Below are 22,175 nucleotides of genomic sequence, written 5' to 3'. Positions count from 1 at the left end.
GTGGATTATGATATTCAGCGGTTGAATTAACTGCTTTAACTCATCATCTCTTATAAGGGTACTTGTCTGAGCTCAATTTAATGCATCAAAGGTCCACCAATGGGTTCTTCAATGAATGAATACACACATGTATTTTTGTATATGTGAATACTGCATGTATATGATGTGTGCTATTTTATGTAATTGTTGTATGTGAGAACATGTATTAGTGTCAACATATATACATACATATATATATGTATGAGGTTACACAACTTATACGCCACACAGATATAGATCTTGGGCTACAAAGTGACAGCAATAAAACATTTGTTCATCATTTGTCTATATCAACATAACCATAAAAGGACATAAGAGCAACTTTAAGCATTACAAGTTGTAATTTATCATTCGTACATAGTGAGTCACTGGTATTTTGAAGCATACACTGTGTCATACTTTGATCACTGTAATGACCAAAACAACTAAAGTAACTCCACTGCCCCTACAAATATTTTCTATCTCCCTTCATTATAAACTCCCATCTTTACATATTTTTACTATTATACAATATTACATCAGGCATTCTAATAACAGTTTGATTAAAAAAAGTGTATGAATTTGATTTAAGTACCTGTTACTATTTTTTTACCATTATTATAGATTGTACTATCAAATTGCATTTCATACAATTTGAAGGTGTAGCAACTCAATGGAAATCATTTCATCATAAAATTCCATTCGTAATTTTATACAGGATCCTCACCTCCTTTTAAGCTGTTTTTACTGATCAGTCAGAGAAGTGGGTGAAGAGGTAGTAGAGTTGATAGACTTTACCATGGTTGAGGTTAATGCTGCTGAAGCACTAGATGCTCCTCCTTCATCCTTCAGAGCCACAGTGATTGTGTCAAGTGTGGCTGTTGTCACTGCTACACCATTACCTCCAACAGTAGTAGGGATGGTGGAGGTGGCATTCACACCAGTATTTACAGAGGGCATAAAAGGAGCAGAAGAAGTTACAGGAGAGAGCTGTTGTGGTTCAGGGATGCAGTCAGGAGAGGATGATGATGTTGGAGAGTGTGACTCTGGAAGTAGATGGGCTGGGAGTGATGAAGCAGTGGCCAGGCTTGGCTCCATGCTGTGGTGGGTAGTGAGTGTCAGGGCACAGAACATGGCCGTTCGGGCCCCTCGACTAGCACTTGCCAGTCCTCCCATTGCTGATGCCAAAGCTATCAGGTCTGAGAATAAATTGAAACCAAACAATAATTTTGCCATGAATGTAAAACTATAATTTGCTCACCTCGTTAATGGGATATTTTCAAAACAAAAATCAAGTGGTTTCTGAAAAAAGCTAACAAGTTTTACCATCTTATTACAAAAAATTTAAAAATTAAAAAAAAAAAATTCAAAGCTATAGTACAAACTTATGGCTGCCAAAAAAATAAATGAAAAATTACCTTGTTCACTGGTGTGATGAGCATTAGGTAGTGGATTATGACGCTGAGTAATTGCATTAACTACCTCATCTCGGCGTTTCTCTTGAACACTGGTAACCGCTTCAAGCCAAAGAGCAACAGAGCGATGTATTCCAGGTTGAAGGGGAGAGCCTCGCAACCTCTCCATTTTCCCCACTAATGTGACTACCTGCAGACCAAGTTAACATGGTAGTTGAAATTCTCCCTGTTAGACAGAAGAAAGTTTGGGTCTTGTTGGATATTACAGTGTATTTATTACGCAGTGTGCTGCAGTAAAAATATTTCAAAAAATGCTCCATAGTTCCAGGATTGTTCTGAAACTGGACACGTAATATTCCTGGTCAGGCAGAGTGGCCAGGAAAGAGGAGACTGAGGTGTGTGAGTGTGAGTTTATGGAGTGCAGCACCTGCAGCAAGATGTCTTAATACTTCAAAGTCTGTTATGTAATGATGGTGTTTGTTTTGTAAGTTTATACAGTACCCTAGGTTAGTTATTGTTTTAAGTGCTCTCATGTTTACCTGTAAGGGCCTAGTATGCAGAGGCCTGTTTAAGTTTTAGGAGAGTACTCGCATAGTGTTTCTGCCTGCTGGTAGACAGTCCAGCAGAAAGGTGGGGGGGTGTCATGGAGTCTCCCTGTTTATAAATGTTTATATATTTTGTTTTAGGGAGCAAGGGGCTAGTAACCCCTTCTCCTGTATAAATTACTAAATTTAAAAAGAAAAACTTTCATTTTTCTTTTTGGGCCACCCTGCCTTGGTGCGATACAGCCAGTTTGTTGAAAAAAAAAAAATATTTTGTTTTACTCACTAGTAGCAGTGTGCTAGTGAACTATGTGAGTACATGGTAAAGGAAAACTGGAGTGTGGTGATGTGGGTTGTAGTAGAGTAGATTGTAGGTTGTATATACACATACCTGGAGTATGCCTGGAGAGGGTTTAGGAGGTCAACACCCCCGCGGCCTGGTCTGTGACCAGGCCTATTAATATAATAATATTAATATATTATATTTTTGTATAGGTGAGGTTTTGTGTCCTTTCTCATAATACATTGACCATTTAAATTTTTTTCTTTCTTTCAACGCACCGGCTGTATCCCACCGAGGCAGGGTGGCCAAAAAGAAAAACGAAAGTTTCTTTTTAAATTTAGTATTTTATACAGAAGGGGTTACTAGCCCCTTGCTCCCTGCATTTTAGTTGCCTCTTACAACACGCATGGCTTAAGGAGGAAGAATTCTGTTCCACTTCCCCATGGAGATAACAGGAAATAAACAACAAGAACAAGGAACAAGAACTAGTAAGAAAATAGAAGAAAGCCCAGAGGGGTATGTATATATATACAGTGGACCCCCCTAACGATATTATTTTAATCCAGAAGTCTGTTCGGGTGCCGTTATAGACCGAATTTGTTCCCATAAGGAATATTGTGAATTAGATTAGTCCGTTTCAGAACCCAAAAAATGCACTTACAAAAGCACTTACAAAAATACACTTACATAATTGGTCGAGTTGGGAGTTGATCGTTAGGCGGGGGTCCACTGTATATATATGCTCATATATGTATGTGTAGTGTGACCTAAGTGCAAAAAGAAGTAGCAAGACATACCTGAAATCTTGCATGTCTATGAGACAGAAAAAAGATACCAGCAATCCTACCATCATGTAAAACAATTACAGGTTTCCGTTTTACACTCACTTGGCAGGACGGTAGTACCTCCCTGGGCAGTTGCTGTCTACCAACCTACTACCTAGGACCATTTAAATTTATGGTTCATAATTTGTATGAAGGTACATGCTGGCCCTAGAGTGGTGTCTTTTTCAATGTTATTAATATACATGCCCTTAGACATACCAGGATTTACCCTTTATGAGCCAGGACTTTTTAAGTAACACAGTCGAAAGTCATAACAATAGAAAAAAAGGGAGCAAGGTAGGAACATAAATCATTTGTGGATGGAAGGTGTAGAGGATGTCTGAGCAAGTTTTAGATATATGGCATGAAGTAGGTACTAAGAGCCTGGCTGGGATTGAGGATATAATGTGAGCATCTTAGATTCCTAAGAGCAGTGTAGAGTTTTTTGGATCTGACATGCTACTGGGGGAGGTGTAAGCATACTGATAACTACAAATCTCTCAATCTCTCTCACCTTTTAGAGCTAACATTTTAATCATCATTCTTTGTGGAGTGGAGGGAAGAGAGGTAGGAGTCATTCTAGGAAAGGCTGGACAGAGGGAGTAATGGAGGGTTTGGGTGCCAGGAGCTTGGACAATTAACAGGCTTGTGTGAGCATGTTAGATAGGAGTGGAGGTAAGTGGTCTTTATGACTTGACTGTGCTGTTGGAGTGTGAGCAAGGTAGCATTTAAAAAGGGATTCAGGAAAGTGGTTAGTCAGACATGAGTCTTTGGAGTGAGAAGTACAGTGCCTGTACTCTAAAGGAGGGGTGGGGATGTTGTGGTTTGGAGGGTCATCCAAACTGTGATGTCGGTGTCCTTCTGGCAAGACAGTCATTAAATAAGTGACAGTGAAAGTGTCTTCTTAGACGGATAACCCTGCTTCGGTGGGATACAGCTGGTTTGTTGAAAGAAGATTAAAAATAAATATTCTGTGTGCCCTGCATAAATGATGGCTTCTATTTATACATACTGTGCTAAACAAGGTCAGTTTACCGACTCTGACAGGTAGATCTATGGGAATGGAGATAATGGTACTTGCATAGATCTAGGTGTAAATTATGGCATCCTTAAATATGAAGCAAGTGGCAAATTTTGGCCCAGACATGAAAGTATGTTCTCCATGGGGAAGTGGAACAGAATTTTTCCTCTGTAAGCCATGCGTGTTGTAAGAGGCGGCTAAAATGCCAGGAGCAAGGGGCTAGTAACCCCTTATCCTCTATACATTACATGTACTTAAGTTGAAAAGAGAAATTTTTGTTTTTCTTTTTGGGCCACCCTGCTTCAGTGGGATATGGCCGGTTTGTTGAAAGAAAGAACGAAAGTATGTGCACAGTATTAACAAAATCCTCCCCCATGCAGTGCCTAATGGGTACAGCTAACCTCTTTCTCTATGTTTGGGTTATAATAGTGACTTGAGGGCATTTTTTAGAATGAGTTTCAAGGTTTTATTGCCAATTTCTTGGAGGTAATTGATATCAGAAGACACACTAATGAAAGGGAGAAGATTCTGGTCAGTTTCAGACCATGAGTGGCCTGAAATAGGCCTCAAAGTGGTGGTTTTCCTGAGAAAGGACAGGAGTCCTCCCTTCCCTGTCTGTTTTCTGAACTTTTACTTGGTCAAATTCAATTACTGGAACAGCCCAAACCATGACCACACATTCTTGGTTACAGTTTACCAGTCAAGAAACAGGGATAAATGTTGATTTTTAGTGTGGTGATAGAGTCAAAATGGAGGTCATGTGTAACATATGAAATGCCTAGAGACATGAGTAATGAACAGAGGGAATGTACTTCAGTGACTGTAATTACCTGGCCTGGAGTTTACCTGGAGAGAGTTCCAGGGGTCAACGCCCCCGCGGCCCGGTCTGTGACCAGGCCTCCTGGTGGATCAGAGCCTGATCAACCAGGTTGTTGCTGCTGGCTGCACGCAAACCAACGTACGAGCCACAGCCCAGCTGATCAGGAACTGACTTTAAGTGCTTGTCCAGTGCCAGCTTGAAGACTGCCAGGGGTCTGTTGGTAATCCCCCTTATGTGTGCTGGGAGGCAGTTGAACAGTCTCGGGCCCCTGACACTTACTGTATGGTCTCTTAACATGCTAGTGACACCCCTGCTTTTCATTGGGGGGATGGTGCATCGTCTGCCAAGTCTTTTGCTTTCGTAGTGAGTGATTTTCGTGTGCAAGTTCGGTACTAGTCCCTCTAGGATTTTCCAGGTGTATATAATCATGTATCTCTCCCTCCTGCATTCCAGGGAATACAGGTTTAGGAACCTCAAGAGCTCCCAGTAATTGAGGTGTTTTATCTCCGTTATGCGCGCCGTGAAAGTTCTCTGTACATTTTCTAGGTCTGCAATTTCACCTGCCTTGAAAGGTGCTGTTAGTGTGCAGCAATATTCCAGCCTAGATAGAACAAGTGACCTGAAGAGTGTCATCATGGGCTTGGCCTCCCTAGTTTTGAAGGTTCTCATTATCCATCCTGTCATTTTTCTAGCAGATGCGATTGATACAATGTTATGGTCCTTGAAGGTGAGATCCTCCGACATGATCACTCCCAGGTCTTTGACGTTGGTGTTTCGCTCTATTTTGTGGCCAGAATTTGTTTTGTACTCTGATGAAGATTTAATTTCCTCATGTTTACCATATCTGAGTAATTGAAATTTCTCATCGTTGAACTTCATATTGTTTTCTGCAGCCCACTGAAAGATTTGGTTGATGTCCGCCTGGAGCCTTGCAGTGTCTGCAATGGAAGACACTGTCATGCAGATTCGGGTGTCATCTGCAAAGGAAGACACGGTGCTGTGCCTAGAACATTTGTTTTGGATTCTCCCTTTAAATTGGAATGCAATGAAAATAATGTAAAGCTGGCCAAATCGTTGACTTCTAGGCACTTTACAAAATAATTCTGTTGGTAGAATAGGCAGTTTCACATAATCATTGCATAGTATAAAAGGCATACTAGCAAAATAGCCAGGAACTGGGTTTGATAAAATTATTTTTAATTTAAAAACAAAATGGCACCATAGAAGGTGTCAACAATGAAAAGATTAAGCAGGCTTTATGCATTAACAAATCTATGAAAAGACATGAAACTATAAAATTAAACTGAGGTGCAGAATTTCTTGAATTATAGTGACTCAAGTTCTACATACTCTTGCATGCTCCCGGAGATGGTCAATAATGAGTCGGTCAACACGGGAAGGCGATGGCGGGAGACGAGGGAGCGGCACCGTATTAGCGGAAGAAACTCTCTTCCCTGGAAAACATCGGGCTAGTTCTGCTTCAGTCTTTTTACGTTCTCGCTCAAGCTGGCGAAACTGGTCATAACATTCTTCCAAGCGTGAATGTAGCTCACCACTTCCCCCAGTACGCCTGAAGACATAACGCAAAATATAAACCTGACACACAGATATAAATTTTTATTAGATTTTTCTACCTTCAACTTATATTTCATATTACACATATACTGTGTGTGTTTCTTTTAGCCTTAATTAGGTTACACTTGCTAAAATGTCTGTTATGTTGACAGGGCAAAGTACATGAGTAAATTGCACTTAATTCATTTAATAATAAAAAATCTTAAGTTATTAAATAACTAAATACAACTTAATCACAATAAGATGATCAACAGAGGTAAGCAATTCCAGTTCCTATCCCAAAATACCTTACAATAATTTTAAAATATCCCTTATATTTCTCTCTTCCTCTCCTACCATCTTTCACTCCACTTCTACATCCATTTTTTAAATGAACACTTTACATTCATGTTTAAAATTATTGGAGCCAAAGACATTACTGTATATCATTATTTTCTTCTCCACAATGCCAGTTGATCCAGGTCCCTATAAGGTTTCAAAAGATTTTATGAAACAAAGATACAAATCAAAAACTAACCATAAAAAGTACAGTATTAACTAAAGCCAAAATGTAACTTTATTAACTGTATAAACTTTCCCAGGTTATATAGGGGCCTACAAATTTTAAGCAAGTGATGTTACTATTCATAACAAAAACAATACGAATGACCTATTCCCCATGGAAAAATACGAGAAATACAATGGCACGCTGCAATTTTAAGCATCAATATGCCATAAATTGCAATTATCTAGAACTTTTTAACATTCCATCACAGAAATACATGAGGGGATTGAATGTGTTTCTAGTATGTTATAGATTGGCCCTTTCTAAGACCTTTTTACTCGTATGATTTTTGCAACATCTTTCAGTTTATGAAATTTTTAAATTAAGTCTAAACAGTCATTATTCCAACTCATGAGCAAATGGAGAACACCTGCTTCCCAAGTCTGTTACTATACATCTTCAAATTTAATCTCTTCACTTTCCTTGGGAAGGTGTTAGGCATCTAATTGGTTACTTCAGAATGATGATGAGTTTTCCCATTTAGAGGCAATTTCAACAATTTCATGTGCCAAAATTGGGCTCCAGAACCTTTCCAGATGTGAGACCTTGGAATACTAAAGGATATTCCTCAAAAATTGGTTTGAAAACTGGCAAAAATACATCCAGCATTGCCCAATAACAATTCCAACATCTATTTTATGAAGACTCACAAAACTATAATCATGTGATTAAAAAAATTTGGATGTGCTTAACTCAACACATGGCAAGACAATTCCAAAATTACTGGACCAACGCTTTTTCCACTACACCATGTTGGTCAAATAGTTCTCCAACTAGGTATATTTATATACACTAGGGACATTAGCCTGGCTCTCACTGTGACCACAAATGCAGGTTTCATGGACAAAACTCACACCAACATGATAGTGACAAAATCCAGCTGATATCCCTTCAAAGCCATCATCTAAGTCATGAAATCATAATAAGCAAGATTATAAACACAGGAAACAGGCAGGACCAGACTTATAACAAGGCAATCCTACAAGTGTCAAACCAATGCTCTTACCACTAAACCATACCTAGTCGAGTGACTTTTCTTAAGAGTATCTTGCCAAGGGTCAAGTCCTGCCCATTTTCGAAGTTGATTTACTTTACAAAGATGCACATCTTACATTAGGTAGTGTGTGCATAGAGTAAACACTGTCAAGTTTGTTTCAAAACACATTACCCAGGCAGGAAACAGAAGCCGTTACTTCAGAAACAGCAGTTGAATACAGCCTCTCCTCACTTAGCACATATTCATTTACTGACCCCTTGGACTTACGATGGGCTCTCTGACTAGTATGCATGCCTAAATAATGTATATTAGAGCTGATTTCCTCTATTCTGTTTATTACAGTATACAGTACAATACTGTATAAACATTTAAAAATATATCAAAAATTTTATAAATGGTGCAAAGGTGACATCAAAACAATATCAAAGATAGATGACACAAACCCACTACAATTATAGTATGCTCCTCACTTAGCAACGAATTCATTTACCAACGTGGTCTTAGGAACGGAACTCTGTCATTAAGTGAGGAGAGGCTGTAATTATAAAGAAGCCAAGAAGGTTTACACCTATTTGTAAATCACTGACAAATCCACTATAATGAAAGATATCTGTAGAGCCAATAACATGACAATTATTCAATAATTCCACAAGATTAACTTACCTGAATGGTCTAAATCCCAGCAATGGCGGTGGTATAGATAGGAGGGGATGAGGTGGAAGATCTGTAAATGGGGGGAGGAGGTCTGTGTTTGGTGGCAGTAATGGAGGTGGAGGTCCATGGGGAGGAAAGATCTCTGCCATAGGAGGAAGCAAGTCCCACGGGGGAACACCATCAGTAGGTGGGAATGTTGGTGGGGGGACCAAAAATGGCCCCTTTGGAGGTGGCCCTACTGGTCCACAATGTCCTGAACCATCTTTCGAAGGGCCTGTGAGTTGTTCTGACACTCTTGACACTGGAGGAGAGCCTTGATTACCAGACTGCGAGGTCACACACATAGGAACACCCCGTTCATCTTCTGGTCGATGTTTTCGCATAATGCTGGGGGATATTTCTCCATTTGTTGAAATGGACTGCTGAGAATTTAGAAACTTTGGTGATGACTGAGGTCTGTTTGAAAGGGTATGACCATTTAGGCTACCCGAGTTAGCTTGGTTACCTGCCGAAGCAGAGAGATTTGGTGCACACAATGCTGCAAGAGCTCCCAGGTGATGAGTACTAAGTGTGTTAATGTTGGGCTGTGATGAGCCATCATGAATACCCATACCACTTAGAAGATTAGCCATTTGTTGTCCTTTGTCATTAAGATTGCTTGGCTGATGTGGCGATTGAATAGGAGGTCCAGCTCCAGCTAACGAAGATGGTTGGCCACGCATTACATCCACGCCAATATTTGATTTAACACCAAGGGATGATATGGAGAATGGGTCATTGGAGGTAGGAGTAGAAGAAGGAGGCAAAAGATCATGTGGGAGATCCCGTGTAGGAGGCAGAAGCTGACTTAGTCCAAGGGTTGTATCCCCTAGATCAGATGCCCCAAGTAAGAGAGGTTCAAGGTCTCCTAAAGGAGAAAGAAGAGACAGCCCAGGAGAGTTGCCACCATTTAGCTGGTTGAGACGTTGCAAGTTATCCATGAAATTCTTCTGTGCATTCATTTCACTTGTAAACTGGTCAAAGTCATGGCTGATATTTCTACTTGTAGGAAGGCCAAGAGAATCCACTGGTATTTTTCGAACATCACAGATGGAGGCCTGACTACTACAGGACATCCCTGGTGGTGACCCTGTTCCACCTACCCCGAGAAATGAGCCATAGCCTGAATCTCGAGAGCTTCCACTTAATTCCCGCTCTCGAAAGAACTCTCCATAATTTCCCTGCAATCCAGTCTGGGAAAACAAAACATGTTAAATAATAGTTAGTTTACAAACTCAAAATTTGTCGTCTTTTCTCTTTTTACAGAGTAACTTTAATTAAAACACAGGTATTTGCCTATATTTATGGAATAATTTACCGAGCCACAAAAAAAATAATGTGTCAGCTCTTAAAATACAACTGCCAATAGATGCTGTTGATGAACATGTAAACAAGCATTTCATACAACTTTTGTTTTAGTTGACTAATTTAATAAACTAACCGGCATAATATTATGGTTACTGAAGCTGAAGTGTAATATAAATGCATAAAATATTTACATTTTAATTTATTTAATAAATAAATACCATACAGTAGTATGTTACCTACAAATAAATCAGTAGGTATATAAATAAACACTAATTTCTGATAAGTTGGAAAGATTTGAACAGAACAGAATCAGACTGCCGATGACATCAGAAAAATTCTTATAAAACTTGAAACTAAAAAAAGGTATCTTGTACTGGATTACAGGTCTCCCTCAAGAATCTCGCGAATGTTGAAAAATCACGAATGTTTGGTGCCCCAACATATTGTAGGGAAATATAATACAATACTGCTTCCTTAACCTACTGAATCATGAAATCAAAAAACACATGAAAACATCGTAAAATATTGTACTATTGCCAGCCCTTTGGTAAAGGTGGTGAGAAAAACTACACCTACCATCCAACTTATAATCTGCTTGACATACGACCACTCGATTTACAACCATTTTTGTATGCAAATGTTCTGGGAAATAAACAACTGTTCGTGTTGTACACAGTGTTTCTCCTAAACCTTACAGTATAAAATACAGTACTAACAGCATAAAAAGTAAAAAATGAAATACTAAAATAAAACAATAAAATAAAATCATTACAATAATGTGATGTTGATGTTCAGTAGTAAGGTTCGACTTACGTCCATTTTGACTTGCAACCAGTTAGTTGGAACCAAGCTCGGTAGTAAATTGGATGGTAGGTGTATAGAATTCAAGAAAGAACTCGTAGCAGAGTACTAAAGTGGAGGAGGAAGAGAGAGGGGAGAATGTGCCTTCTTCAGTGATTCTACGATACATATGATAATAAAGCAGCATAAGGGATATGTTGTGTATCTTTATACGTATATGCTTCTAAGCTGTTGTATTCTGAGCACCTCTGCAAAAGCAGTGATAATGTGTGAGTGTGGTGAAAGTGTTGAATGATGATGAAAGTATTTTCTTTTTGGGGATTTTCTTTCTTTTTTGGGTCACCCTGCCTCAGTGGGAGACGACCGACTTGTTTAAAAAAAAAAAAAAAAAAAAGTCAATAAAGGCTATAGCGCCAGCCAGCCAGCGATAAAGTGTAGCATTAACAGTGTAACAAGTAAGTTAAGCAATTATTCAATAGAAAAAGGACAGCACTAACTTAACTCCTCTAATGTTGTTGGAGTTATACAGGGCGACCGACAACACTGCCGCCTCTAGTCTCTACTGCCTCTGATGCTACCTCCACCACCACTGTGTGTGGCTTATGTCTCAATGGCCCTTATACACCCAACAACACCAACACAGCAACACTCATGCCATACATGATGATGTATTTTATTCATTCTAGAGCATATGTCATGTTTCTGTTATTAGTATTGTTTAATATGTCATATTAGATGAATTGTGATAGATAAATAAGCCAAAGAGTTCATATTAGTGTCATACTGAAGGACTATCTTGTCCTGTCTCCTAACAAACTCTGCCACTACCACAATTCCCAACATACTTAATGACATATTTTATTCATTCTAGAGTATATGTCAAGTTTCTATGTTATTAATATTGTTTATTATGTCATATTAGATGAATTGTGATAGATAAAATAAGCTGTAGAGTTGATATTAGTGTCATACTGAAGGACTATCTTGCCCTATCTCCAAACAAACTCTGCCACTGCCACAATTCCTAAGATATGTAATGACATGTTTTAAATATGATTGGGTAGCTGGGAATTCGCGAATGTTCGAAACCCGCGAAAGTGGAAAACGCGAATGTTGAGGGAGACCTGTACTAGCTGCTGACTTACTGATGCTGCTTTTGATCACCACTTTCTACCGTAGCACCTTACCTCATCCTCTTGACCTGCAGTATCGAACAAATAGTGGATGAAGTCAGACTGGGTCGGGGGATGAGCAGCAGGGGGATAGAAGTCATCCGAGTGACTTCCTCTACCCAAACCCCCAGTGCCCCACAACAACCCATCACTTCCAATTTCCCGGCCCATACCCCTTGAGCTGCCAATGCTGTTTGTACTGCTACAGCTCCTGATAAAAATAATAGTATTTATAAATGGTATGCATTATAACATCATAATATAATCTTGGTTTAGGTTCTGGGTATAAAAAAGGTGAGTGAATTGATGTAGTGAGTTGAATAATTACTAAATAGAAGAAAGCCCAACTCATACCCTCTCCTCACCTATCCTGGCTGTTTCATAACCTTTCCTGACCTAATCTAGCCATCTCATACCTTCTCCTGACCTTACCTGGTCGTCCTCTCATCATCTCAAGACTAGAGAAGTGTCAAATTATCAGCATTGGTTAATTTTGATGAAACCGAGTATCGATGGATATCTGCTAATGTTGATGGTACAGGTGGGCATCAGTCAAGTTTGATGGTATTGGTATTGGCCTAAAATTGAGTATTGGTATCAACAAAAATTTTGGTATCCCTCAATACTCTTGACCTAACATGGCTCTCTCCTAACCTTCCTTGACCTAATCTGGTTCTCTCCCAACCTTCCCTGACCTAACCTAGCTCTCTCCTAACCTTTGTGACTATGTTAACCTGGCTATTTCCCAACTTCTGACCACACATGACTATCATCTAACCTCAGTAAGTTATCTTACACCATGAAGGTGAACTAATAACTCAGGTGGTTTAGGACAATTTCACAAACTTTTTCTTATAGTAAGTACAATGGAACTATCATTTGCAGATTCATTAAAGATCAGTACAAGTTTTTTCCCCATGCTACACAGCTTTTTGATACCTTCATTCTTGCTAAGCTTCACGTTTCCTTACGGCCCTTCATCCATCACATTACTCAATGACTCTTTCCTGAAATGTCCATAATCATGAAGACACTTACTTGTCTGGTTTATCCTGAAGGTGAGCAAGACCTAGCTGATCAGTTTCATCAAGGACACTGGAGATGAGGGCGTCGACTATTCGGCTCCCTCCGAGTCCCCCACTTCCACCTCCTCCACCTCCATCTCCCCCTCCTCCAACTCCACTGCTCTTCTCTAAATTTCCTGTTCTTACACGACAGCTCTGTTGGAAGAAAACATAAAATTATATCTCTCAGGATATTTACTGATGGAAAGTACAGACAGTATATACCCAGATGGAATAGTAATATTATCCAGAGGTGATAATCTTAAGACATGCACAAGATATAAAAATAATCAAAACTAACTTGTTTGCCGAGTAGAGAGGAGCCAATGTCGTATGAAGCCCATGGAGAGAATAAACTCACTGGCTCTTGGTCCATCAGCATGGCGAGTGTTTGTGTACTAGTCCTTGCGGCATCCTGTGTTCACTCTGAAGAAAACAACAGTGCATTTACATAACTAACCAAAGAAAAAAATCAGCATTTCACTTAAGACACAAATGTGCTTCTTTGAGAAGAGAATCACCACAAGAAACAAGGATGTATTGTAGGCAATGTTTCTAAAATACATGTTCATCCTTTTGTGATTTTTTTTCATGTTGACAATCCTTACCTTAGCTTTGATGTACCTTTTATGAGTTTCAAGAGTCTTACTACTCTTGGAGCCTGGCCATGGGCCAGGTTCATCTGGTTGTAGCCTGGTCAACCAGGCTGTTGCTGCTGGTGGCAGCATTATCATTATTATTAGACATACAGCAAGAATTACGTACTAAAAATGACGCAAATAAGACCGCCACATGAAAAGGTTGTCTACATCAAAGACTTTTCCATATGTGGTATTATTATTATTATTATTATCACTATTTGCGACAAACTGTCCCTAGGGAAAAAATATGCCCCTTCTTGTAAATATCACTAATCACAGCAGGATAATAATGTAGAGTGGATAGAGGTGCCATACATAAACACTTCTGTCGGCTCCAGACCACCCATCCACACCTAGCAGTAGAGAATGAATGCCATAATGGATACTTTATCTAAAGGATGAATAAGATTATTAATTATTATCACTTGCACCGGAGATAGTACACTAGTTCTGAAGACTGTTGCAAAATAAGTCACTAGTGACCATAGCTGTAGCAGTTACTGCTTGTATGATGAAAGGCTTGCCAGATATCACCAAGCCAACACAGCTGAACAACTACAGTAGAATTCCCATATCTGTCGATTCCGTTTCTGCAGTTTCAGTTATTCGCGGTTTGCCGTGTAAGTATTGAAAGTAACCCTTAATTTTGCTAAATAATGGCCCCAAAGTGCAGAGTAGTGATGCTGGCAGCTCTCGACATTGTGCTAATTCTCGGCTTTTTTTTTTTTTTTTTTTTTTTAACAAGTCGGCCGTCTCCTACCGAGGCAGGGTGACCCAGAAAGAAAATCCCCCAAAAGAAAATAATTTCATCATCATTCAACACTTTCATCTCACTCACACATAATCACTGTTTTTGCAGAGGTGCTCAGAAACACAACAGTTTAGAAGCATATACGTATAAAGATACACATATCCCTCCAAACTGCCAATATCCCGAACCCCTCCTTTAGAGCGCAGGCATTGTACTTCCCATTTCCAGGACTCAAGTCCAGCTATATAAAAATAACAGGTTTCCCCGAGTCCCTTCGCTAAATATTACCCTGCTCACACTCCAACAGATCGTCAGGTCCCAAATACCATTCGTCTCCATTCACTCCTATCGAACACGCTCACGCACGCCTGCTGGAAGTCCAAGCCCCTCGCCCACAAAACCTCCCTTACCCCTTCCTTCCAACCTTTCTGAGAACGACCCCTACCCCGCCTTCCTTCCCCTACAGATTTATACGCTCTCCACTTACAGTACGTAATTTATCAATTAAACTTTATCATAGGTATGTACATAAACAAAAAAATTATACGTGCATAGGATTTGCTACTATCTGCAGTAGGTCTTGGAACATATCCCCTACAGATACAGGGGGACTACTGTACACTGTATATTGCTTTACTTTTTTAATCATGGGAAAACACTAAACACAAATAGAAATCTGATGAATAAATGGAGAAGTTGACAATTTATTTACACATGGTATTTTTACAGCAAGAGAGTGTTGTATTCTGAAGAAGAAAAAACGAGGGATTTAATGTTACAAAGCAATACAGTATTGTATTTCATAATGTAAATCTATGATATTTTTAACCAACAAAATTCCTGAATGCTATTACCAGTAAAAGTCGGAAAGTTTCTAGCAAGCAGAAAATTTTTGTGTTGGACCCTAGATCTGGTACAGTATACACAGCACTGTAAATACCATAAACACTTACCTGCCACATCTCATTTGCTTATTTCATTATTTTCTAATTTGCAGTTGTCTGAAACATAAAAAGAATGAAATGTATGAATGAAAAGGATAATGTCTGCCATAAAGGGCTCGTAGAATGATTTTTGTCTTTATTTTTTTTTTTTTAACTTCAGGTTAAACATTAAAAGACATCACTGACAAACTATGAAATCTGCCACAGTTCTGAGGCCTTGAAGTTTTAGACCTCCCTCTTTTCCCCATGGACGAAAAGTTGCATTTTCCTTGGTTTAAATTATGAGAATTATTTCCTCATTCTTTAATACATTTCAGCACTGTATGACACAAACAGGTTTAACATTGGTTAATAAAAATATGAATGAAAGATAGCGTGTATTTTATGGGTTACATACAAAATCCTTGTGCAATGATTGTGAACAAGCGATACAAGATGCAAAACAACCACAGGGAATGACTCTAGCTAGTCGTTCCCTTGGGTTCCATTTCTAGTGCAACTGTGGAGGCCCACAGCCTTGGAGAAGTAAATAAAATGGCTTCATATACTGTAGTGAAAAATACAGTGGACCCTCGAATTTCATCATCCCTTTCATCATGTTGCAGTTTTTAAACTGCAACATTAGCACTCTGAAGGAGGGGTGTTAATGTTGCAGTTTAAAAACTGTAGTGTAAAGCACCCTTCTGGCAAGACAGTGATGGAGTGAATGATGGTGAAAGTTTTTCTTTTTCGGGCCACCCTGCCTTGGTGGGAATCGGCCAGTGTGATAATAAAAAAAAATATTTTCTGTATGTAAAGCTATACTAGTTATTCTCCATAAAATGTATTTTTTGTTAATATTTCCCATACGAAATAATGTAAATCCAATTAATCCATTCCAGACACCCAAAAATATTAACAAAAAATACATTTTAGAATAACTGTAGTTTTACATACAGAAAAAGGATGATGAAATTCAAGGATCCACTGTAACTCATTACTGTACTGCTAAATGTTTATTCTGTGCCTAAGCTACATTGCACTCTGATACCACAATTCAACTGACCCTCCAGACTGTAATATACTCACCCCTCCAAGAAGTAGGCACTGTACTTCCCACCCCCAGGATTCATGTCGGTTTACTTACTAACCAGTTTTCCTGAATCCCTTTATAAAGTTACATTATTCACACTCCAACAGCAAGCCAAATCCCTAAAACCACTTGCTCTCCACTCGTCCTGATTTAACATGCTCATACTTTATGTACATGCCTGCTAGATGTTCAGCCCCTAACCTTAAACCTTCCTGCCAACACTTCCTTTGATGACCCTACCTCTCCTTCCTTTCATCTCAGACTTATACACCCTCTTTGTCATCTTATTCTGTTCCATCCTCTATAAATGGCTGAGCCACCTGAACAACTCCACATCTGTCTTCTGAATACCTTGTGTAACCCCACATCACTTCTTGTAACCAAATCTATAAATACACAACTTTATATGCAGTAGCATGACTTTGTTGAAATACTGTACATTCAAAATAAATGAGCAACCAAAAAATTTTGATATCACGAAAATCTTGAAATTACATGTTATAAATTTTAACCCTTTGAGGGTCCGTGCTGTAGATCTACGGCTATACGTTGAGGGTCTAAACTGTAGATCTACGCAATGAGCTCTGCTCACTCTGATAAGCTGTGAGAGGTAAATTTGGGCCTAGATATGAGAGAATACATCTATGTGGTATGTGTGCACCACATAAAACAAATCCTGCAGCACACAGTGCATAATGAGAGAAAAAAACTGAGACCGTAATTTTCGATTAAAACAGCGACTTTGCAGTGTTTTTTTGTATGTTTTTTATAGTTGTATTTGTGATTTCTTGGTCTCATTTGATAGAATGGAAGATATATTACAGAAATAGAGATGATTTTGATTGATTTTAGTAATGGAAATGGGTTGAAACTGAGCTCAAAATAGCAGAAATGTTAAATTTTTGCTGATGTTGAAGAGTAAACAAATGATCCCACACGTCTAATACACGCCAACTGGTGGGTCTAATGTACGTTCACAAATGTGGTGATATTGTTTATACAGTTATATTACAGCATTGCATAACAATAAATCCTCTATTTTTTTGGTTTGAATAAAAATTCATTATGTGAATAAAAAATCAAAATGGAATTCATTTGTAAAGCCTGAAAACGTACCTAATGAACAGAGGAAATGTTAGTTTAGTTCCAGGAATGCCTGCATTGTTTATTCTAGACCCTATTTTGAAATTAGAATATTTCGAACTTTGCATTAAATTGGCCAAATTACCAATTTCCGATCACTTTATTTTGTAGTCGAAACAGTTGACTTGGCGATTTCTTGTGCTCAATCAATAGAATGGAAGTAATCCTAGTGAAATAGCTAAGAATTTGGTCGACTGGAATAACATAACTGGCCTAAAATGGGAGTCAAAGTCGGCAAAATCTCCAATGCGTAAATATCACTGACACGTCAAAATTCGCAAGAGCATAATTTCATCAATTTTCCATCAAATTTTGTACTTTTTGTTTTATTACCTTCAGAAAAAGATTCTCTACCATTTCATAAGAAAAAATAGCAAAATTATTTTTTGAAAATTCTTGGACACTGGTGCGCACTTCGAAATTTGGCCTTTGGACCCTGAAAGGGTTAAAAATTAAAATGCAAAATTTGGGTAGTACAATCTGTGCCACAACATCCACAAGCAATGAAGCCTCTACAGTTCTTGCTAAACAAGAGCCAGATATGTTCAATAGACAGCATTTTTACCTTGCCTAATTAATATTTTCCAAAATTTCTAAGCAGTAGCAGTGGGTGCTGCAACAACCATAAATATGTTAATAGTACACTGTAATCAGTTCTAAAAATACTACAAATTAGCAGATACTGTATCAGGTTATTTAAGTAACCTAGGTCAGCAATTACCAGAACATAAAAACATACTATGTACTGTATATACTGTACAATAAAATCATGATTCAACACACTAAATGGGGATTATTTGAGTACAATATTTATTAAATCTGAATAATGTTACAATATTTATTAAATCTGAATAATGTTAAGAAAATTAGGAAAAGAACAACTATCATACTTTCTACAGTACTCAACCTGTGTAAAAACTCAGTGCACAAAAAAAAGTCTAAAATCTGGAACTCCTTGCCTGAAAATTCCAGGCATTATCAGCAGCAGCAGCAGCAGCAGCAGCAGCAGCAGCAGCAGCAGCAGCAGCAGCAGCAGCAGCAGCAGCAGCAGCAGCAGCAGCAGCAGCAGCAGCAGCAGCAGCAGCAGCAGCAGCAGCAGCAGCAGCAGCAGCAGCAGCAGCAGCAGCAGCAGCAGCAGCAGCAGCAGCAGCAGCAGCAGCAGCAGCAGCAGCAGCAGCAGCAGCAGCAGCAGCAGCAGCAGCAGCAGCAGCAGCAGCAGCAGCAGCAGCAGCAGCAGCAGCAGCAGCAGCAGCAGCAGCAGCAGCAGCAGCAGCAGCAGCAGCAGCAGCAGCAGCAGCAGCAGCAGCAGCAGCAGCAGCAGCAGCAGCAGCAGCAGCAGCAGCAGCAGCAGCAGCAGCAGCAGCAGCAGCAGCAGCAGCAGCAGCAGCAGCAGCAGCAGCAGCAGCAGCAGCAGCAGCAGCAGCAGCAGCAGCAGCAGCAGCAGCAGCAGCAGCAGCAGCAGCAGCAGCAGCAGCAGCAGCAGCAGCAGCAGCAGCAGCAGCAGCAGCAGCAGCAGCAGCAGCAGCAGCAGCAGCAGCAGCAGCAGCAGCAGCAGCAGCAGCAGCAGCAGCAGCAGCAGCAGCAGCAGCAGCAGCAGCAGCAGCAGCAGCAGCAGCAGCAGCAGCAGCAGCAGCAGCAGCAGCAGCAGCAGCAGCAGCAGCAGCAGCAGCAGCAGCAGCAGCAGCAGCAGCAGCAGCAGCAGCAGCAGCAGCAGCAGCAGCAGCAGCAGCAGCAGCAGCAGCAGCAGCAGCAGCAGCAGCAGCAGCAGCAGCAGCAGCAGCAGCAGCAGCAGCAGCAGCAGCAGCAGCAGCAGCAGCAGCAGCAGCAGCAGCAGCAGCAGCAGCAGCAGCAGCAGCAGCAGCAGCAGCAGCAGCAGCAGCAGCAGCAGCAGCAGCAGCAGCAGCAATAATAATAATAATAATAATAATCTTTATTTCTACAAGTACATGTACAAGGTATACAGGCCTAGCTGATATCAATGGCATGTTGCTACATAGAAAGCTGCTCATTATGCAGAGCATTTCGGGCAAATTAGGTCAATTTTGCCCTGGGATGCAACACACACCAGTCGACTAACACCCAGGTACCCGTTTTATACTGATGGGTGATCAATGACAACTGGTGTAAGGAAATATGTCCAATGTTTCAACCTTTGCTGCGAACTGAAACCGGACCCCTCACAATGTGAAGCGAGAGCTTTTGCCACCAGGCCATGGGTCACAGTTATCAGCCAACCACTTCAAAGCTACTGTTAAAAAGCACCTCCTTACCTTAATGTAAGCCTGACAGCAAAATTCTCATCATATTTAGTATCACTTCATGTAGCAAGCTTCATTCCTGTCATAATTTTCATTAGAGGTTTTATCTTGAATTACTGAATACTTTAAAGTATTGTACAATCTAAGTAGTGTTCTTATTCTCATATCCATGAACACTGAGTCATTCTCAATGAATACGGCATTTCTGTGGATGGGATGGGAATTTCTTCGTTCATACCTGTCTCACTGGTCAGGCTACTTTCACTTGTATTGCTGTCCCATTGGTCCAGTGGGTGGTCTCGCAGCTTCTTCGCTGGAACTGCAGTTGGGATCTGAATACGGGGGATTCTTCACTTGCCTAAACCTTTAGGCATGACCTACTTCCACATTGGTCAAGAGTGACACCACCTACGGCTGCTGCACCTCTCCTGCCTACAGTACATAAGTCACTTCTTCACACATATGCTGTATTCTTTTCAAGATTGATGGACTGATTACATCAACTCAAGGCCGAGTGACTGATTACCTCAAAACTCCTGTTCATCATTATCTTTTGTATGGACTGATGAAGCCACTGTGTGGCAAAACATTTCCTCATTAAAGATACCCAAGTGTTGCATATGTGTCTAATTTATCATCATTTCCAAATCTTACATACATATATGTAAAATACTATCTCATCACATTCTGCAATAATACAGGTAACTAGTTTCACTCTCACTGTAATTTGTAATAGAATTTTATTGTGAATTAATCTTAATATAGTGTTCTTATTCTCATGTAACTTATGATTTTTTCTGCTTCATATGCATTTATTTAATATTCATGTAATCTATTTTACTGTGAAAATCATTATTGTCTTGTATGCATATACGTATGTAAAATACTACAGTCCTTCTAGACGGAAGTTAGGTTTAAGCTTGCTCAAAATGCTCCCCATAGCTAAGAGACTTTCCATGTGAGAAATATAATGTTATCCAGTTTTATACAAATGATAAATTAGACACATGTGCAACATGTATCATGTGAATAAATTGATTGATTGATTGATTAAATCACAGTTAAACTGCAATAAGCATTAAAAATGAAGGAGTTAAAAGAATAATATCCAAAGAGTTTTTGTTTATTTTTTCCAAAAAGCATTAAATTGAGAATTTACTAGACTTGTACTAAAGTACAGGTTGAGGAGGGAGGAGGCCAACTAATCAATCTGTAACACAGCATTTTCAAAAGGCTGAAATCTATATAGAGAACAGTATGCTGCCTCTTAGACATTGTATTCATACTTTATTGAATGCATCAAGGGCAAAGATTACATTCTTAAACCATTATTCAACCTTAAAGACATAGTACAGCCTCTCCTCACTGAACGACAGAGTTCCGTTCCTAAGACCATGTCGTTAAACAAATTCGTTGCTAAGTGAGGAGCATACTATAATAATAGAGAGTTTGTGTCAACCATTTTTGATATTGTTCTAATGTCACCTTTGCACCATTTATAACATTTCTGGCATATTTTTAAATGTTTATACAGTAGTGTACTGTATATTGAAATATTGAAATAAAAATAATAGAGGAAATCAGCTCTAATATACATTATTTAAGTATGAATACTGGTCAGAGAGCCTGTCTAAGTCCAAAGCATCGGTAAACGAGTACGTCCCTAAGTGGGGAGAGGCTGTACAATGGAAATAAATCAGTCTGACTTTTTTTTGGGTTATCCTAGGTAATTTACACTATGTATGATAATTATACTTGAGTGTACCTGTTCCTAAATAAACTTGCTTACTGTTTTAGGACTGTAGTACTACCCTCTCCCTTTGTCTTTTTGATACTAGCACACTGGCTAGCAGCAAGTAATGTACTGTAAGATGTTACAACTGTACATGAAGACTTGGTCCTCAAGTATTTTTCAAGTAGAGAACGTATATATTACCAAGTCTCTTTGCTGAGAATGCATTCCAGGTGACCCAAAATGTTCCCTATTAAGTCAATGAAAATGAAGGCAGGTAACGATCTCCGTACATTTTCTAGCTTTGATGTCTCTCCTGCCTTGAGAGGAGCTATGAACACAGAACAGTCTAAATGAGAGAGAGTATAAGTGATTTGAGTACATGTTAGGTACGTACATGGAAACACACTACCTGTGATATTTTATTGCAGTAACACTCTGAATATAGTACAGTGGAACCCCGGATTTTAACAATAATCCGTTCCAAAAGGTCGGCCTAAATCCAAAAAGGCCAAAAACCGAAGTAATATTTCCCATAAAAATTAATGTTAATGCAA

The 22,175-nt window shown here is 39.4% G+C and overlaps 1 protein-coding gene across 3 annotated transcripts in view; it reads right to left on the bottom strand.

Moving 5' to 3' along the window:
- Nucleotides 1-22,175, bottom strand: part of LOC128690204 (uncharacterized) — a 36,479-nt gene that overhangs the window by 7,773 nt on the left and 6,531 nt on the right. Inside the window, exons 2-9 of one of the 3 annotated variants that reach the window (XM_053778766.2) lie at nt 15,423-15,470; nt 13,379-13,503; nt 13,052-13,233; nt 12,029-12,224; nt 8,703-9,925; nt 6,274-6,493; nt 1,437-1,623; nt 362-1,217 (exon numbers count right to left, since the gene is read on the bottom strand). In XM_053778766.2, coding sequence (XP_053634741.1) covers nt 763-1,217; nt 1,437-1,623; nt 6,274-6,493; nt 8,703-9,925; nt 12,029-12,224; nt 13,052-13,233; nt 13,379-13,459 — 2,544 coding nt within the window. In that variant the 5' untranslated portion in view covers nt 13,460-13,503; nt 15,423-15,470 and the 3' untranslated portion in view covers nt 362-762. Of the gene's footprint in view, nt 1-361; nt 1,218-1,436; nt 1,624-6,273; nt 6,494-8,702; nt 9,926-12,028; nt 12,225-13,051; nt 13,234-13,378; nt 13,504-15,422; nt 15,471-22,175 lie in introns of those variants that run through there. The other 2 variants (XM_070090699.1, XM_053778765.2) reach the window with 2 other exon arrangements.

The sequence above is a fragment of the Cherax quadricarinatus genome, chromosome 32 (assembly GCF_038502225.1).
Source record: "Cherax quadricarinatus isolate ZL_2023a chromosome 32, ASM3850222v1, whole genome shotgun sequence".
NCBI lineage: Eukaryota > Metazoa > Arthropoda > Malacostraca > Decapoda > Parastacidae > Cherax > Cherax quadricarinatus.
The sequence above is the reverse complement of the archived record's forward strand: the minus strand, read 5'-3'. Positions and strand labels throughout refer to the sequence as shown.